The sequence below is a fragment of the Coregonus lavaretus genome, assembly GCF_964263955.1.
Source record: "Coregonus lavaretus genome assembly, contig: HAP1_SCAFFOLD_3257, whole genome shotgun sequence".
In the NCBI taxonomy this organism is placed as follows: domain Eukaryota; kingdom Metazoa; phylum Chordata; class Actinopteri; order Salmoniformes; family Salmonidae; genus Coregonus; species Coregonus lavaretus.
Genome location: NW_028165811.1, coordinates 51,992 through 65,900, shown reverse-complemented (window position 1 = coordinate 65,900; position 13,909 = coordinate 51,992). Strand labels below are relative to the sequence as shown.

At 45.5% G+C, this 13,909-nt stretch overlaps 1 protein-coding gene across 1 annotated transcript; it reads right to left on the bottom strand.

The window, feature by feature from the left end:
- Window positions 1–3,205: 3,205 nt before the first annotated feature.
- On the bottom strand, window positions 3,206–13,093 carry LOC311115454 (protein-cysteine N-palmitoyltransferase HHAT-like protein; the record flags this gene model as incomplete). Its single annotated transcript, XM_084190633.1, has 10 exons — window positions 3,206–3,407; window positions 3,611–3,646; window positions 4,007–4,151; window positions 5,441–5,612; window positions 5,874–6,083; window positions 7,252–7,446; window positions 8,051–8,077; window positions 8,821–8,934; window positions 9,244–9,311; window positions 12,988–13,093. Coding segments are annotated over 10 exons (1,275 nt in total), but the record flags the coding sequence as incomplete, so codon positions are not given.
- Window positions 13,094–13,909: the final 816 nt, after the last annotated feature.

Sequence of the window (13,909 nt, the reverse complement as noted above, 5' to 3'; positions counted from 1 at the left end):
GACTGGCAGGATTGGATAGCGAAGCAATATTGAAATATTGGGAGCAATATGGCAACATTGGCAGCACACCTGATTCAGCTAATCATGAGTCTAAGGAACAGCTGATTCATAGAGGTATATAGCTGGGGTCCAGTATCCCCCCAGAGGGTACAGTATCCCCCCAGAGGGTACAGTATCCCACCAGAGGGTACAGTATCCCCCCAGAGGGTACAGTATCCCCCCAGAGGGTACAGTAGCCCCCCAGAGGGTACAGTAACCCCCCAGAGGGTACAGTATCCCCCCAGAGGGTACAGTATCCCCCCAGAGGGTACAGTATCCCCCCAGAGGGTACAGTATCCCCCCAGAGGGTACAGTAACCCCCCCCCCCAGAGGGTACAGTATCCCCCCCAGAGGGTACAGTATCCCCCCAGAGGGTACAGTAGCCCCCCAGAGGGTACAGTATCCCCCCAGAGGGTACAGTAGCCCCCCAGAGGGTACAGTATCCCCCCAGAGGGTACAGTATCCCCCCAGAGGGTACAGTAACCCCCCCCCCCCAGAGGGTACAGTATCCCCCCCAGAGGGTACAGTATCCCCCCAGAGGGTACAGTATCCCCCCAGAGGGTACAGTAGCCCCCCAGAGGGTACAGTATCCCCCCAGAGGGTACAGTATCCCACCAGAGGGTCCAGTAACCCCCCAGAGGGTACAGTAACCCCCCCCCCCCAGAGGGTACAGTATCCCCCCCAGAGGGTACAGTATCCCCCCAGAGGGTACAGTATCCCCCCAGAGGGTACAGTAGCCCCCCAGAGGGTACAGTATCCCCCCAGAGGGTACAGTATCCCACCAGAGGGTCCAGTAACCCCCCCCCCCCCCCAGAGGGTACAGTATCCCCCCCAGAGGGTACAGTATCCCCCCAGAGGGTACAGTATCCCCCCAGAGGGTACAGTATCCCACCAGAGGGTCCAGTAACCCCCCCCCCCCCCAGAGGGTACAGTATCCCCCCCAGAGGGTACAGTATCCCCCCCAGAGGGTACAGTATCCCCCCAGAGGGTACAGTATCCCCCCAGAGGGTACAGTATCCCCCCAGAGGGTACAGTATCCCCCCAGAGGGTACAGTATCCCCCCAGAGGGTACAGTATCCCCCCCAGAGGGTACAGTATCCCCCCAGAGGGTACAGTATCCCCCCCAGAGGGTCCAGTAGCCCCCCACAGGGTACAGTAGCCCCCCAGAGGGTACAGTATCCCCCCAGAGGGTACAGTATCCCCCCCAGAGGGTCCAGTATCCCCCCAGAGGGTACAGTATCCCCCCAGAGGGTACAGTAGCCCCCCACAGGGTACAGTATCCCCCCAGAGGGTACAGTATCCCCCCCAGAGGGTACAGTATCCCCCCAGAGGGTACAGTATCCCCCCAGAGGGTACAGTAGCCCCCCACAGGGTACAGTATCCCCCCAGAGGGTACAGTAGCCCCCCAGAGGGTACAGTAGCCCCCCAGAGGGTACAGTATCCCCCCCAGAGGGTCCAGTAACCCTCCCCCCCAGAGGGTACAGTATCCCCCCAGAGGGTACAGTATCCCCCCACAGGGTACAGTATCCCCCCAGAGGGTACAGTATCCCCCCAGAGGGTACAGTATCCCCCCAGAGGTTACAGTATCCCCACAGAGGGTACAGTATCCCCCCAGAGGGTACAGTAGCCCCCCAGAGGGTCCAGTAACCCCCCCCCCCCCCAGAGGGTACAGTATCCCCCCAGAGGTTACAGTATCCCCACAGAGGGTACAGTATCCCCCCAGAGGGTACAGTAGCCCCCCAGAGGGTACAGTATCCCCCCCAGAGGGTCCAGTAACCCTCCCCCCCAGAGGGTACAGTATCCCCCCAGAGGGTACAGTATCCCCCCACAGGGTACAGTATCCCCCCAGAGGGTACAGTATCCCCCCAGAGGGTACAGTATCCCCCCAGAGGTTACAGTATCCCCACAGAGGGTACAGTATCCCCCCAGAGGGTACAGTATCCCCCCAGAGGGTACAGTAGCCCCACACAGGGTACAGTATCCCCCCAGAGGGTACAGTATCCCCCCAGGATTAGGGTTGGTCTACCATACAGTAGCCCCCCACAGGGTACAGTATCCCCCCAGAGGGTACAGTATCCCCCCAGAGGGTACACTATCCCCCCAGGGGGTACAGTATCCCCCCAGAGGGTACAGTATCCCCCCACAGGGTACAGTAACCCCCCAGAGGGTACAGTAGCCCCCCACAGGGTACACTATCCCCCCAGGGGGTACAGTATCCCCCCAGAGGGTACAGTAGCCCCCCAGAGGGTACAGTATCCCCCCACAGGGTACAGTAACCCCCCCCCCCCCAGAGGGTACAGTATCCCCCCAGAGGGTACACTATCCCCCCAGGGGGTACAGTATCCCCCCAGAGGGTACAGTAGCCCCCCAGAGGGTACAGTATCCCCCCACAGGGTACAGTAACCCCCCAGAGGGTACAGTATCCCCCCAGAGGGTACAGTAGCCCCCCACAGGGTACAGTATCCCCCCACAGGGTACAGTAACCCCCCAGAGGGTACAGTATCCCCCCAGAGGGTACAGTATCCCCCCACAGGGTACAGTAACCCCCCAGAGGGTACAGTATCCCCCCAGAGGGTACAGTATCCCCCCAGAGGGTACAGTATCCCCCCAGAGGGTACAGTATCCCCCCAGAGGGTACAGTATCCCCCCAGAGGGTACAGTAGCCCCCCAGGATGAGGGTTGGTCTACCATACAGTAGCTCCTTCCCATATAGCATCCATTCATTTTCAATAGCAATTTGCCTTGAATTTTTTTAACCCTTATTTTACCAGCTAAGTTGACTGAGAACACATTCTCATTTACAGGAACGACCTGGGGAATAGTTACAGGGATGAATGAGCCAATTGGAAGCTGGGGATGATTAGGTGGCCAGATTGGGAATTTAGCCAGGACACCGGGGTTAACACCCCTACTCTTACGATAAGCGCCATGGGATCTTTAGTGACCACAGAGAGTCAGGACACCCGTTTAACGTCCCATCTGAAAGACAGCACCCTATAATGTCCCCAATCACTGCCCTTGGGCATTGGGAAGAAAATGCATCCTACTGGCCCTCCAACACCACTTCCAGCAGCATCTGGTCTCCCCATCCAGGACTAACCCTGCTTAGCTTCAGAGGCAAGCCAGCAGTGGGATGCAGGGTGGTATGCTGCTGGTATTAACTTACCTCGATGTTGGAGAAGGGAGGTATGGAGAAGAACTTGTCTACCCAGAGCTCCAGGTTGAGACCAAAGCAGTTGAAGAACGACCAGATGTAGACCAGCTCACATGGACCCAGCCACAAAGTGGTCACAACAAACGTACAGATGGTCGCCACCAGCTCCTTGAAGACATTTGTGTGGCTTCCTCCGATGTAGTCGTAAACATACCTGTTAGAGGAGATCAAGATTCGAGACACAGTTTGTTAGCACTGAAGAGTTCATAGCTTTGTCTTTGGTCATCAAAGGATGTTCCCCAATGATGGAAGAGGGAAAAAGTGAGTGAACCATTAATATAGAGGAGTATATCATCTTCTGGGCATTAAGAGGGTTTTGAAATGTTCTTCACCATCTATCGACTGTGGGACACTCACTTGCACAGCCAGTCGTTGATGCCTCTGTCAAAGTGCCTGCAAATCGAAGAGAGGATATTAGTTTGAGCATGTAGTCTATATTCATTGACCTAAAAATCAATGCTCATTGTGATGTCCACATCCAGTAGTAGACTGAATACAGTAATACTGAAACAGACCACAGCTTCCAACCATCCCTTACCAAAGTCGCTAGACAAGTGTTCATATGTGAAGGGTTCTGAGACGTACATTTACGAGCCGCTCTTATCCAAAGCGACTTACAGGAGCAATTAGGGTTAAAGTTCCTTGCTCAAGGGCGCATCAACAGATTTTTTTTTCACCTAGTTGGCTTCGGGGATTCGAACCAGCAATCATTCGGTTACTGGCGCAATGCTCTTAACCAGGTTGGACACTTACGTCTCAGCGAACACGTAGAGCATGGTGATACACTTGGGAGGCTGAGGAGGGTCCAGATGATCCAGTCTAGCCACAGTGTTGATCACCCCGAACATCACCGCTGCCTTCACCCAGTCATACACCAGGTTAGAGTAGGCCAGACCAGCTACAGACGAGAAACAACAAGTTATGTTCCTAGCACCACGTGTCGTTGATAAGATGTATACACTATATAGAGAGAAGATAATACTGTAGCATAATATCATATTTGTATTAACCACAACCACAGACATTTCTGCTGCAGAGAAATCATGCTAAACTTGATATCTCTGTTAGGTAGTGATATAGGCCTATAAGATGAGGTTGTATTTTTAGTTTTACTGGTCAGGTTTCCTGGTCAGGTGAGGAAATAAATAATGGACAGGTCAGGATTCAATCCAGTGGATTTATGCCGGGCATACACTACACTATTTCGCCATGTTTTTTGCCGTCCTAGACACATTTTCATGATCGGGGTGAAATCCTATTAACTTGGACTAGGGTCAGTACGTTAGGACTGGCGTAATTTTAGCAGGTCAAGGACGCACCGATGATGACTGTTCCGTTCTCTAGACCCTTGTCGGATGACCCTATAATTTTCGGACATGTCCGAAATTTTTGTTGTGCATCTTGTAGTATGAGCAGTGCTACGACGCGATTGGGCAAGGACTACTGCCAATAGCCAATGAGCACTCAGCATGTGAGACCAAAACAAAGATGGTGAAGAGGAAAGCAACAACAGCATGCACCGTGCGGACCGAGGTGACAGAAGACAGATAGGTGGAGAGAACGCAGCTGCCTTTTCAATATTAAAGGTTTTATATTAACTCCAATTCCCTCTGTAGAATAGAAAGTCCATATTGTCCATGTCTGACCAACATTTGGCTGGTCCATATTCTCCGCCTCTTGTCTCTTTTTTTATGTTTCTGAACATATTAATTGTGCACACTAATAAAGCAGCGTTGCGGCATTTCTTTCCTACGACAACCAAGAAATGCAGGGCATGATTAACTAGGGAATCATAATATAATGTGAGCACCCACGTCCTGGGGTTGAGGATGGATGGAATGAAAGATTTGGGACAAGGAAATCGGGAAACGTGAGCACGTCGTTGTTACTATTTAGAAGTCGTGTAGCGTATGCCCAGCATTAGGCCGACAATACGCCATTAAAAGGTCATTTCCGATTGAGAAAACACATGCAGTGTTTACCGCGAATGCGGTCTCTGCGAACACGGGAACATTGCCTTTAAAAGGTGCATTGCCGACAAAGTGTGATGGGATTGAATCCCGTCCTTGGTGCATTTCGATTCCTTGATACGAAGGTCTACCACCTTTTTCATGATTATGTGTCCCGACCAGGAAAAACTCCTGGCCCCACTGATAAAGGTTGAACCTTAAAGTTAGCCGAACTGACCCAGGGACCAGTCGGACAGCTGCTTGACCAGCTTCATGTCGTTGGGGATGGTCAGGATGTACAGGTAGTGGAAGAACACGTCCACCATCAAAATGGCTCCCAGGTGCAACAAAGCCCTGGTGGTAATGTTCCACATCTCTCTCTGCTTACGGGTCAGGTTAGGGTTGTTGGCCTAGGGGGGGATTAAAAGTTCAAAGTTTAAAGATCATGGTATGGTAAAAAAAAGAACTGACAAATACATTAGTTCTATAAAACACAGAATATATAGAAAACAAACTAAAGTGACAGCAAATTGACATACTAAATACTCTAGAGAAATCTTACAATGTCAATTGAATTATGACTGCCAGCTTCACCTGCTCAAGGATATAACTCACCTGAACGTGGTACTGATGGAAGGTCTGGATGGGTCCAAAGTAGAAGAATGACTCACCTGGACGTGGTACTGATCGAAAGTCTGGATGGGTCCAAAGTAGAAGAATGGAAGGTAGAAGTTGTACTTGAGCAGGTCAGCGAAGCTGTAGTTGCCGTCCTTCTTCTCACAGTTCTCCAGAGCAAAGCTCATACAGCGCATGATGGTGAAACAGGATCCTCCGTAGAACAGAATGTCTTGCAGGTCGAAGTAGCCCGTCACAAAACCTTCCTGGAGGAGATGTGAACATGATGTCAGTCATTACTGAGGGGGTTTTGTCAAACAACTGACATCTTCCTAATATGGATGCCATACTTTAGAGTTTTGTCAAACAACTGACATCTTCCTAATATGGATGCCATACTTTAGAGTTTTGCTTCTTCAAGACTTCAAACGTCTAGTCAAAAGTAAATACACCAATGACTGTTAAAAAAAATCAATTCCGAAAGCTAAGCTACATAACTTTAGAATTTTGTTAATAATACTAATGACGTTTGGTGCATATTTACTTTGAAATGTGTGTCTAATCGCAGTCACAAAGATAGCACCTCCAGGACCGACATGTATTCCCTCAGCTTCGGAAGAAAGTGCATTTACACTAGCTATGTACCATGATAGTGCTGGACTGTTAAAGTGCATCTACACTAGCTATGTACCATGATAGTGCTGGACTGTTAAAGTGCATCTACACTAGCTATGTACCATGATAGTGCTGGACTGTTAAAGTGCATCTACACTAGCTATGTATCATGATAGTGCTGGACTGTTAAAGTGCATCTACACTAGCTATGTACCATGATAGTGCTGGACTGTTAAAGTGCATCTACACTAGCTATGTACCATGATAGTGCTGGACTGTTAAAGTGCATCTACACTAGCTATGTACCATGATAGTGCTGGACTGTTAAAGTGCATCTACACTAGCTATGTACCATGATAGTGCTGGACTGTTAAAGTGCATCTACACTAGCTATGTACCATGATAGTGCTGGACTGTTAAAGTGCATCTACACTAGCTATGTACCATGATAGTGCTGGACTGTTAAAGTGCATCTACACTAGCTATGTACCATGATAGTGCTGGACTGTTAAAGTGCATCTACACTAGCTATGTACCATGATAGTGCTGGACTGTTAAAGTGCATCTACACTAGCTATGTACCATGATAGTGCTGGACTGTTAAAGTGCATCTACACTAGCTATGTACCATGATAGTGCTGGACTGTTAAAGGTAAGTTCTGAATACACAGGACATGGTGTTATAAATCCATTGTGCCAATAGTTGATTGTGAGCACAAACCTGACACTTGCTTTCATGTTGTTGAGACAGGGGCACGGATAGGGCAGATATTTCAAGTGGTTCAATCAATCAGAGAGATCTAAGTTCAGCCAACCCACCTGCCAGGTGTTAAACGGTTCCATCTTGAAGGTGGCCAGGCTGGCGAGACCGGCGACGAAGACAATCCACTTCCTCTTGACCAGGGCCACGCTGTAGAGGATGAAGCAGTGTGATAGGACGAGAGCCAGGAAGCCCCCGCCCATACTGACCAGCACCGTCAGTCCACCGTACAACCCATAGATCAACGACCTGTGCTGTGGAGCAGGAAGAACCAACGATATTACAAGGTTGTAACAAGGTTATTTTAATGTTGTTGTTTTTTATATATATATATATATTTTTTTTACAACGTTACAATAATATTGCAAGGCTGTTAAAAAGGTTACCACAAGGTTATTACAATGTTGTTATTATAATGTTATTACAATGTTGTAATATTGTTGTGACGATGTTGTAAAATGTGTATGATATGTTATTACAACTATATAGCAATGTTATTAGAACTTAATTACAAGGTTAATACAATGTTAGCGGAAATGTCAATGGTTGTAGCGATAAAACTATGACTATACTCTAGTCTATGTGACATATACACTGTGTGAATCAAATCAATAACGCACAGACATTAGTAGCCAAACAGATACACTAGTAACCGATAACAGACATTAGTAGCCAAACAGATACACTAGTAACCGATAACAGACATTAGTAGCCAAACAGATACACTAGTAACCGAACATCAGTGATGACTACGTCATAGATGGTTGATTACACTAAAGTGGTGACGGTTGGGATGAAATGAATTACTTATTTTTTTTATATATATAAAGAGTTCATTATTGTGTTTAATAATGTTACCTTGCAATACCAATCATCCACACCAATCTTCATCGCAAGCGCAAAACAAAACAAAACAAAAGCATGTTTAAAACATACATGAACACACGTTTGTCAGGTGCTTACCCATTTGATTATTGGGAGCATATGTTTGAGACTATCTTTGATTTGACATAAATGTGCTACTCCGTTAGTCAGCCAACTCGTGCTTTGTACTAGGCAGGATTATACAAAAAATAACACAATACACTCCAAATTACATTGCTATGCAATTAACATGCAGTTACTGTGTAACAACATGTTAATACAATTTAGTTTCTGGTGTAATTACAGTGTTACTACACAGGTATGACAGCAATTAGGGGCCGCAGGTAGCCTGGCGGGTAGGAGCGCTGGGCCAGTAACCGAAAGGTTTCTGGATCGAATCCTCGATCCGACAAGGTAAAAATCTGTCGTTCTGCCTCTGAGTAAGGCAGTTAACCCCCAACAACTGGCGCCGATGACGATTAAGGCAGCCCACCCCCCCTGCACCTCTCTGATTCAGAGGGGTTGGGTTAAGTACAGAAGACACATTTCAGTTGAATGCATTCAGTTCTATAACTGACTAGATATCCCCTTTCCCTTAATGTAAATTGTGTTACCCATACCTAAAAAGCTAAATTTTCGCTTTATCCCAAATGGTACCCTAGTTCCTCTATAGTGCACTACTATATTGACCAGAGCCCCCTATAGGGTGCCCTTTGAGACTTACATTTTGAGTGTGGGAAGTCATCGTAACTGTGAATACTCACCCGGGGAGATATCAGGGAGCAGACTTTGGCAAAGATCACATGACCGGCGAGGGCGAATAGGATGTGATTGCGGAATGTTGTGAACCACATCACCCATTCAAAATCAGCAACGTCCTATAACACATGAAAACAAATAGTTGAAAAACAAATATATATATAAATTCACACTCATCCATTTTTATCAATTCAATCAATTAAAAAAAGTGTGTAAAATGTGTTAGTGATGCAACATTGTCTCACGAGTAACAGAGAGACAAATATATTCCATTAGTTAGAACAGACTAGATTAAACCTAATCCTGGACTAAAAAAAACATGCTCAATTGAGAATCTCACTTTTCAGTCCAGGACAAGGTTTAATATGTGTCCGAGATTCAGTGTATGGGAGGGCTTGTACATTACATACTGGGAATGAACCACTGACCATTTTCCTGCCAAAGTAGTGCCAACCTGGTTTCACGCTCTTCTTGAACACCTTCCTGTTCACATTGTCTGAAAATCAAAATAGGAAAGGGAATACCTGTTCACTGACGACTGACGGACAAACCATTTAAAAACAATGAACTGAGAGTTTTGTTGGATTCCATCAGAGACAAGGGAACCCAGACAGGCTCTTTAGGAGTGGGTTACGTGGACTAGCTTGAACTGAGATCTCCAGAAACATGTCTATAGTGTGATTGATCTGTTGTTAATGTGTTTCTCCATTTTAGATGGTTTACATCATATCCTAGCCTGACGACTCAAACTGGGCCGGAGTAAGGAGTCTGGGTAGCCAGGCAAAACGTATCCATCTTCTGTCTGATACGATCCTTTTTTTTAACCTTTAAACTTGTGTTATTGCAAAAAAAATACAATAAAAAAAAAAATGAACAGTTACATGTCGATATTTCCAGTAAGTGTGTTATTTTGGCAAGAGCAGTAGGATATTGAGCAAAACCCCAACAGCATTGCATAACCTACTTAGTTATCACAAAGCCCTTCATATTTTCCACAATAATAATCATATTCTAAAAGCCGTCCTCTATTTTGGGAGATTACGCTCCAGTGTGCAGCGTGGCCCTCAATGATTAAACTGAAATATTCCATGGAACAGGAGACAAGGAAAACAACAGCGCTCTCTGGGGCGGAGACAGCAATACTCTGACAGGAAGCCATAGCGCTGCGCTTCTCCGGTCCAAGGCACAAACAGACACAGCCTTGCTGTCGGGTCCACCGGTCCATCTGAAGGCTGAAGGGCCATATGGTAGATAGATATCAGAGGAGGTCAGGAAGACGTAATGATAGCGCTCTCTAAAGTTCAACTGTACATATTGTGACAATGAGCACTAGTCCAGCAGTTCACACGTTCCTACCACAGCCTACAGTAAGTACAACCTTACTGCATGTGCTCTTGATAAACCTGATGGTTGGTCTCATTAGGGTATCAGATGTATTTAGACGGTCGGTTCAGTTAAGGGAAGCTGTTAAGCCCTGGGGAAATAGGCTGATGGCCAGAGCAGTAGCTAGAACCTGTACTCTAATGTACTGTACTCTAATGTACTGTACCCTACTCTACTCGAATGTACTGTACTCTTATGTACTGTACCCTACTCTAATGTACTGTACTCTAATGTACTGTACCCTACTCTACTCGAATGTACTGTACTCTTATGTACTGTACCCTACTCTACTCTAATGTACTGTACTCTAATGTACTGTACCCTACTCTACTCTAATGTACTGTACTCTAATGTACTGTACCCTACTCTACTCTAATGTACTGTACTCTAATGTACTGTAACCTACTCTACTCTAATGTACTGTACTCTAATGCACTGTAACCTACTCTACTCTAATGTACTGTACTCTAATGCACTGTAACCTACTCTACTCTAATGTACTGTACTCTAATGTACTGTACCCTACTCTACTCTAATGTACTGTACTCTAATGTACTGTACCCTACTCTACTCTAATGTACAGTACTCTAATGTACTGTACCCTACTCTACTCTAATGTACTGTACTCTAATGTACTGTAACCTACTCTACTCTAATGTACTGTACTCTAATGCACTGTAACCTACTCTACTCTAATGTACTGTACTCTAATGCACTGTAACCTACTCTACTCTAATGTACTGTACTCTAATGTACTGTACCCTACTCTAATGTACTGTACTCTAATGTACTGTAACCTACTCTACTCTAATGTACTGTACTCTAATGTACTGTAACCCACTCTACTCTAATGTACTGTACTCTAATGTACTGTAACCTACTCTACTCTAATGTACTGTACTCTAATGTACTGTAACCTACTCTACTCTAATGTACTGTACTCTAATGTACTGTAACCTACTCTACTCTAATGTACTGTACTCTACTGTACTGTACCCTACTCTACTCTAATGTGCTGTACTCTAATGTACTGTACCCTACTCTACTCTAATGTACTGTACTCTAATGTAATGTACCCTACTCTACTCTAATGTACTGTACTCTAATGTACTGTAACCTACTCTCCTCTAATGTACTGTACTCTAATGTACTGTACCCTACTCTACTGTACTGTACCCTACTCTACTCTAATATAATGTACTGTACTCTACTCTACTGTACTATACCCTACTCTACTCTAATGTACTGTACTCTAATGTACTGTACTCTAATCTACTGTACTGTAATCTAATGTACTGTACCCTACTCTACTCTAATGTACTGTACTCTACTCTACTGTAATCTAATGTACTGTACCCTACTCTACTCTAATGTACTGTACTGTACTCTACTCTACTGTACTCTAATGTACTGTACTCTAATGTACTGTACTCTACTCTACTGTACTGTACTGTAATGCATAATGCAGATTTGAGTGCAGGACATGTACTCTATATTATCCTCAGTGAAACCACGACTGACAGTGAGAGGAAAGCAAGTAAACATTATCCCCATAATTCCCAACGTCTTTATTGCCCCACCGCTGGGTAGTGGTTGTTGCAGCAGCGTACATTAGTCGTCTTTATCTCTAACCCAGTCGTTGTTTTTACAAGCATGTGCCGTGACCTAAAGAAATCCCTCTACTACAAGGTAGGTTGAGCAGAACACTAGGGGACAACGCTACACTGTTTCAGTTTCATACAATCGGACTGCAGTGCACACAGGCTGCAGCACGTGTAATTCCCTCCCTGTTCATGCACCCATCCACAGAGGTTACATAATCTGCCGGTCACTTCATTCAAATCAATACATAAAAAGATAATAGCTTTAGTAAGCAGACTGACAAGGAAAACACTGGCTGGTAACACTTTTTTATAATGACTTTCATCAAAAAGCCGTTACACATGCGTATAAATGCTGTATACGTGTTTACAAGTTATACAAAATATAATACGTCGGCAGACTATAGTATTTCTAGTTGCGTTTGACTCCTTGACACGTTCTGTCATTAGACACAAGAATATCCTCCTTGTGGTCCTCTGTAGCTCAAGCCTTGGTAGAGCACGGCGGTTGTAACGCCAGGGTAGTGGATTCGATCCCCGGGACCACCCCATACGTAAAAATGTATGCGCACATGACTAAGTCGCTTTGGATAAAAGCGTCTGCTAAATGGCATATTATTATTATCTAAGGAGTTCAGAAGTAGGACATTAGCTGCTAATTAGGCCACTTATAATAACCTGACACTCATAATAGACAGATGAATAATAAGAATCCATTATGGCCTCTTAATTTTAATCAGATACTGTAGACGCAAACACTTCAAGCAACATGATGTGAAAGGTTTGAATACCATTGCTTGACTGAGGATAATGTACAGGGAGAAAATCTATATACGAGAGACAAAACGCTGAGCCATGTTCTGCAGAGTCAGTTTTCAATCAGCATGTAGGCAGGTTAATTTGAAACTAGGGAACGAACGCAGGTTGGTTATGAACGTAGAGTCTATAGGACATGGTGTGGATAGCTATGAGATAAATATTTTACAAAGGGAGACCTGTCCCAAGAAAACTGCAATTCAGACATTAGTTACATCAGATCAACAATACAGTTACACCATGGGCCCGTCCCAAATTGCATATTATTCCATAATTAGTGCCTTTATTTTGGCCGGAGCCCCAGTGCACTAAATAGTGAATAAGGTGTAATTTGGGACATATCCCCATAACAACTCATGGTCCACTACTCACCAGAGGAAGCATCCCAGATCCAGGTGCCGGCCCACAGCAGAGACAGGTAGAGAACCGCTGTATAGAGGTAGAGCTCCAGCTTAGGAAGGGCTGCCTTGAGCCCCATGGTGAATTCTCTAGCACCAAACACACACAGGGGACCTGAGGGGAGGGAATGGAGGATATTAGGACAGGCTAAAACTGATAATAGGCATTATAGAGAGAGAGAGAGAGAGAGAGAGAGAGAGAGAGAGAGAGAGAGAGAGAGAGAGGGAGAGAGAGGGAGAGAGGGAGAGAGAGAGAGCGAGAGAGGGAGAGAGGGAGAGAGAGAGGGAGAGAGAGAGAGAGAGAGAGAGAGAGAGAGAGAGAGAGAGAGAGAGAGAGAGAGAGAGAGAGAGAGAGAGAGAGAGAGAGAGAGAGAGAGAGAGAGAGAGAGAGAGAGAGAGAGAGAGAGAGAGAGAGAATGTAATTATAATACTGACCTGCTTTGGAGAATAATTTACCTCAAGGAGATGTTGACTATTCTCGGTAATACCAGTCGGTAGTGGTTCGAAACACAAAAACACCCCATAGTAAATCTTGTTCATGAACATAATGTGTTTTGCAAGCTTCTATCTCAGTCACTGTCACAGAAATGCACGCGTTGCATAATATCTGTTTGACCATTTCAACCATCCTGTGTGAAAGCCACAAAGTACTCAGTTCAAATGTTGAAAATAGGAGACTGATCTTTTTAATTTTTATGTGAACAAGCAAAGAAATGAATGTATTCCATTACTTCAGCATAAAGATGTTTAGGTGCAATAAAAACCGAAAAAAACAACCATTGACAACTGTAGGACTAAGCCTTGTATTACATTGTGGTTCTGCTGTCAGTGCCTTCACAAAGCATCACACCCCTTGACTTATTCCTCATTTGCATTATTATCTTTCAGAATTCTTC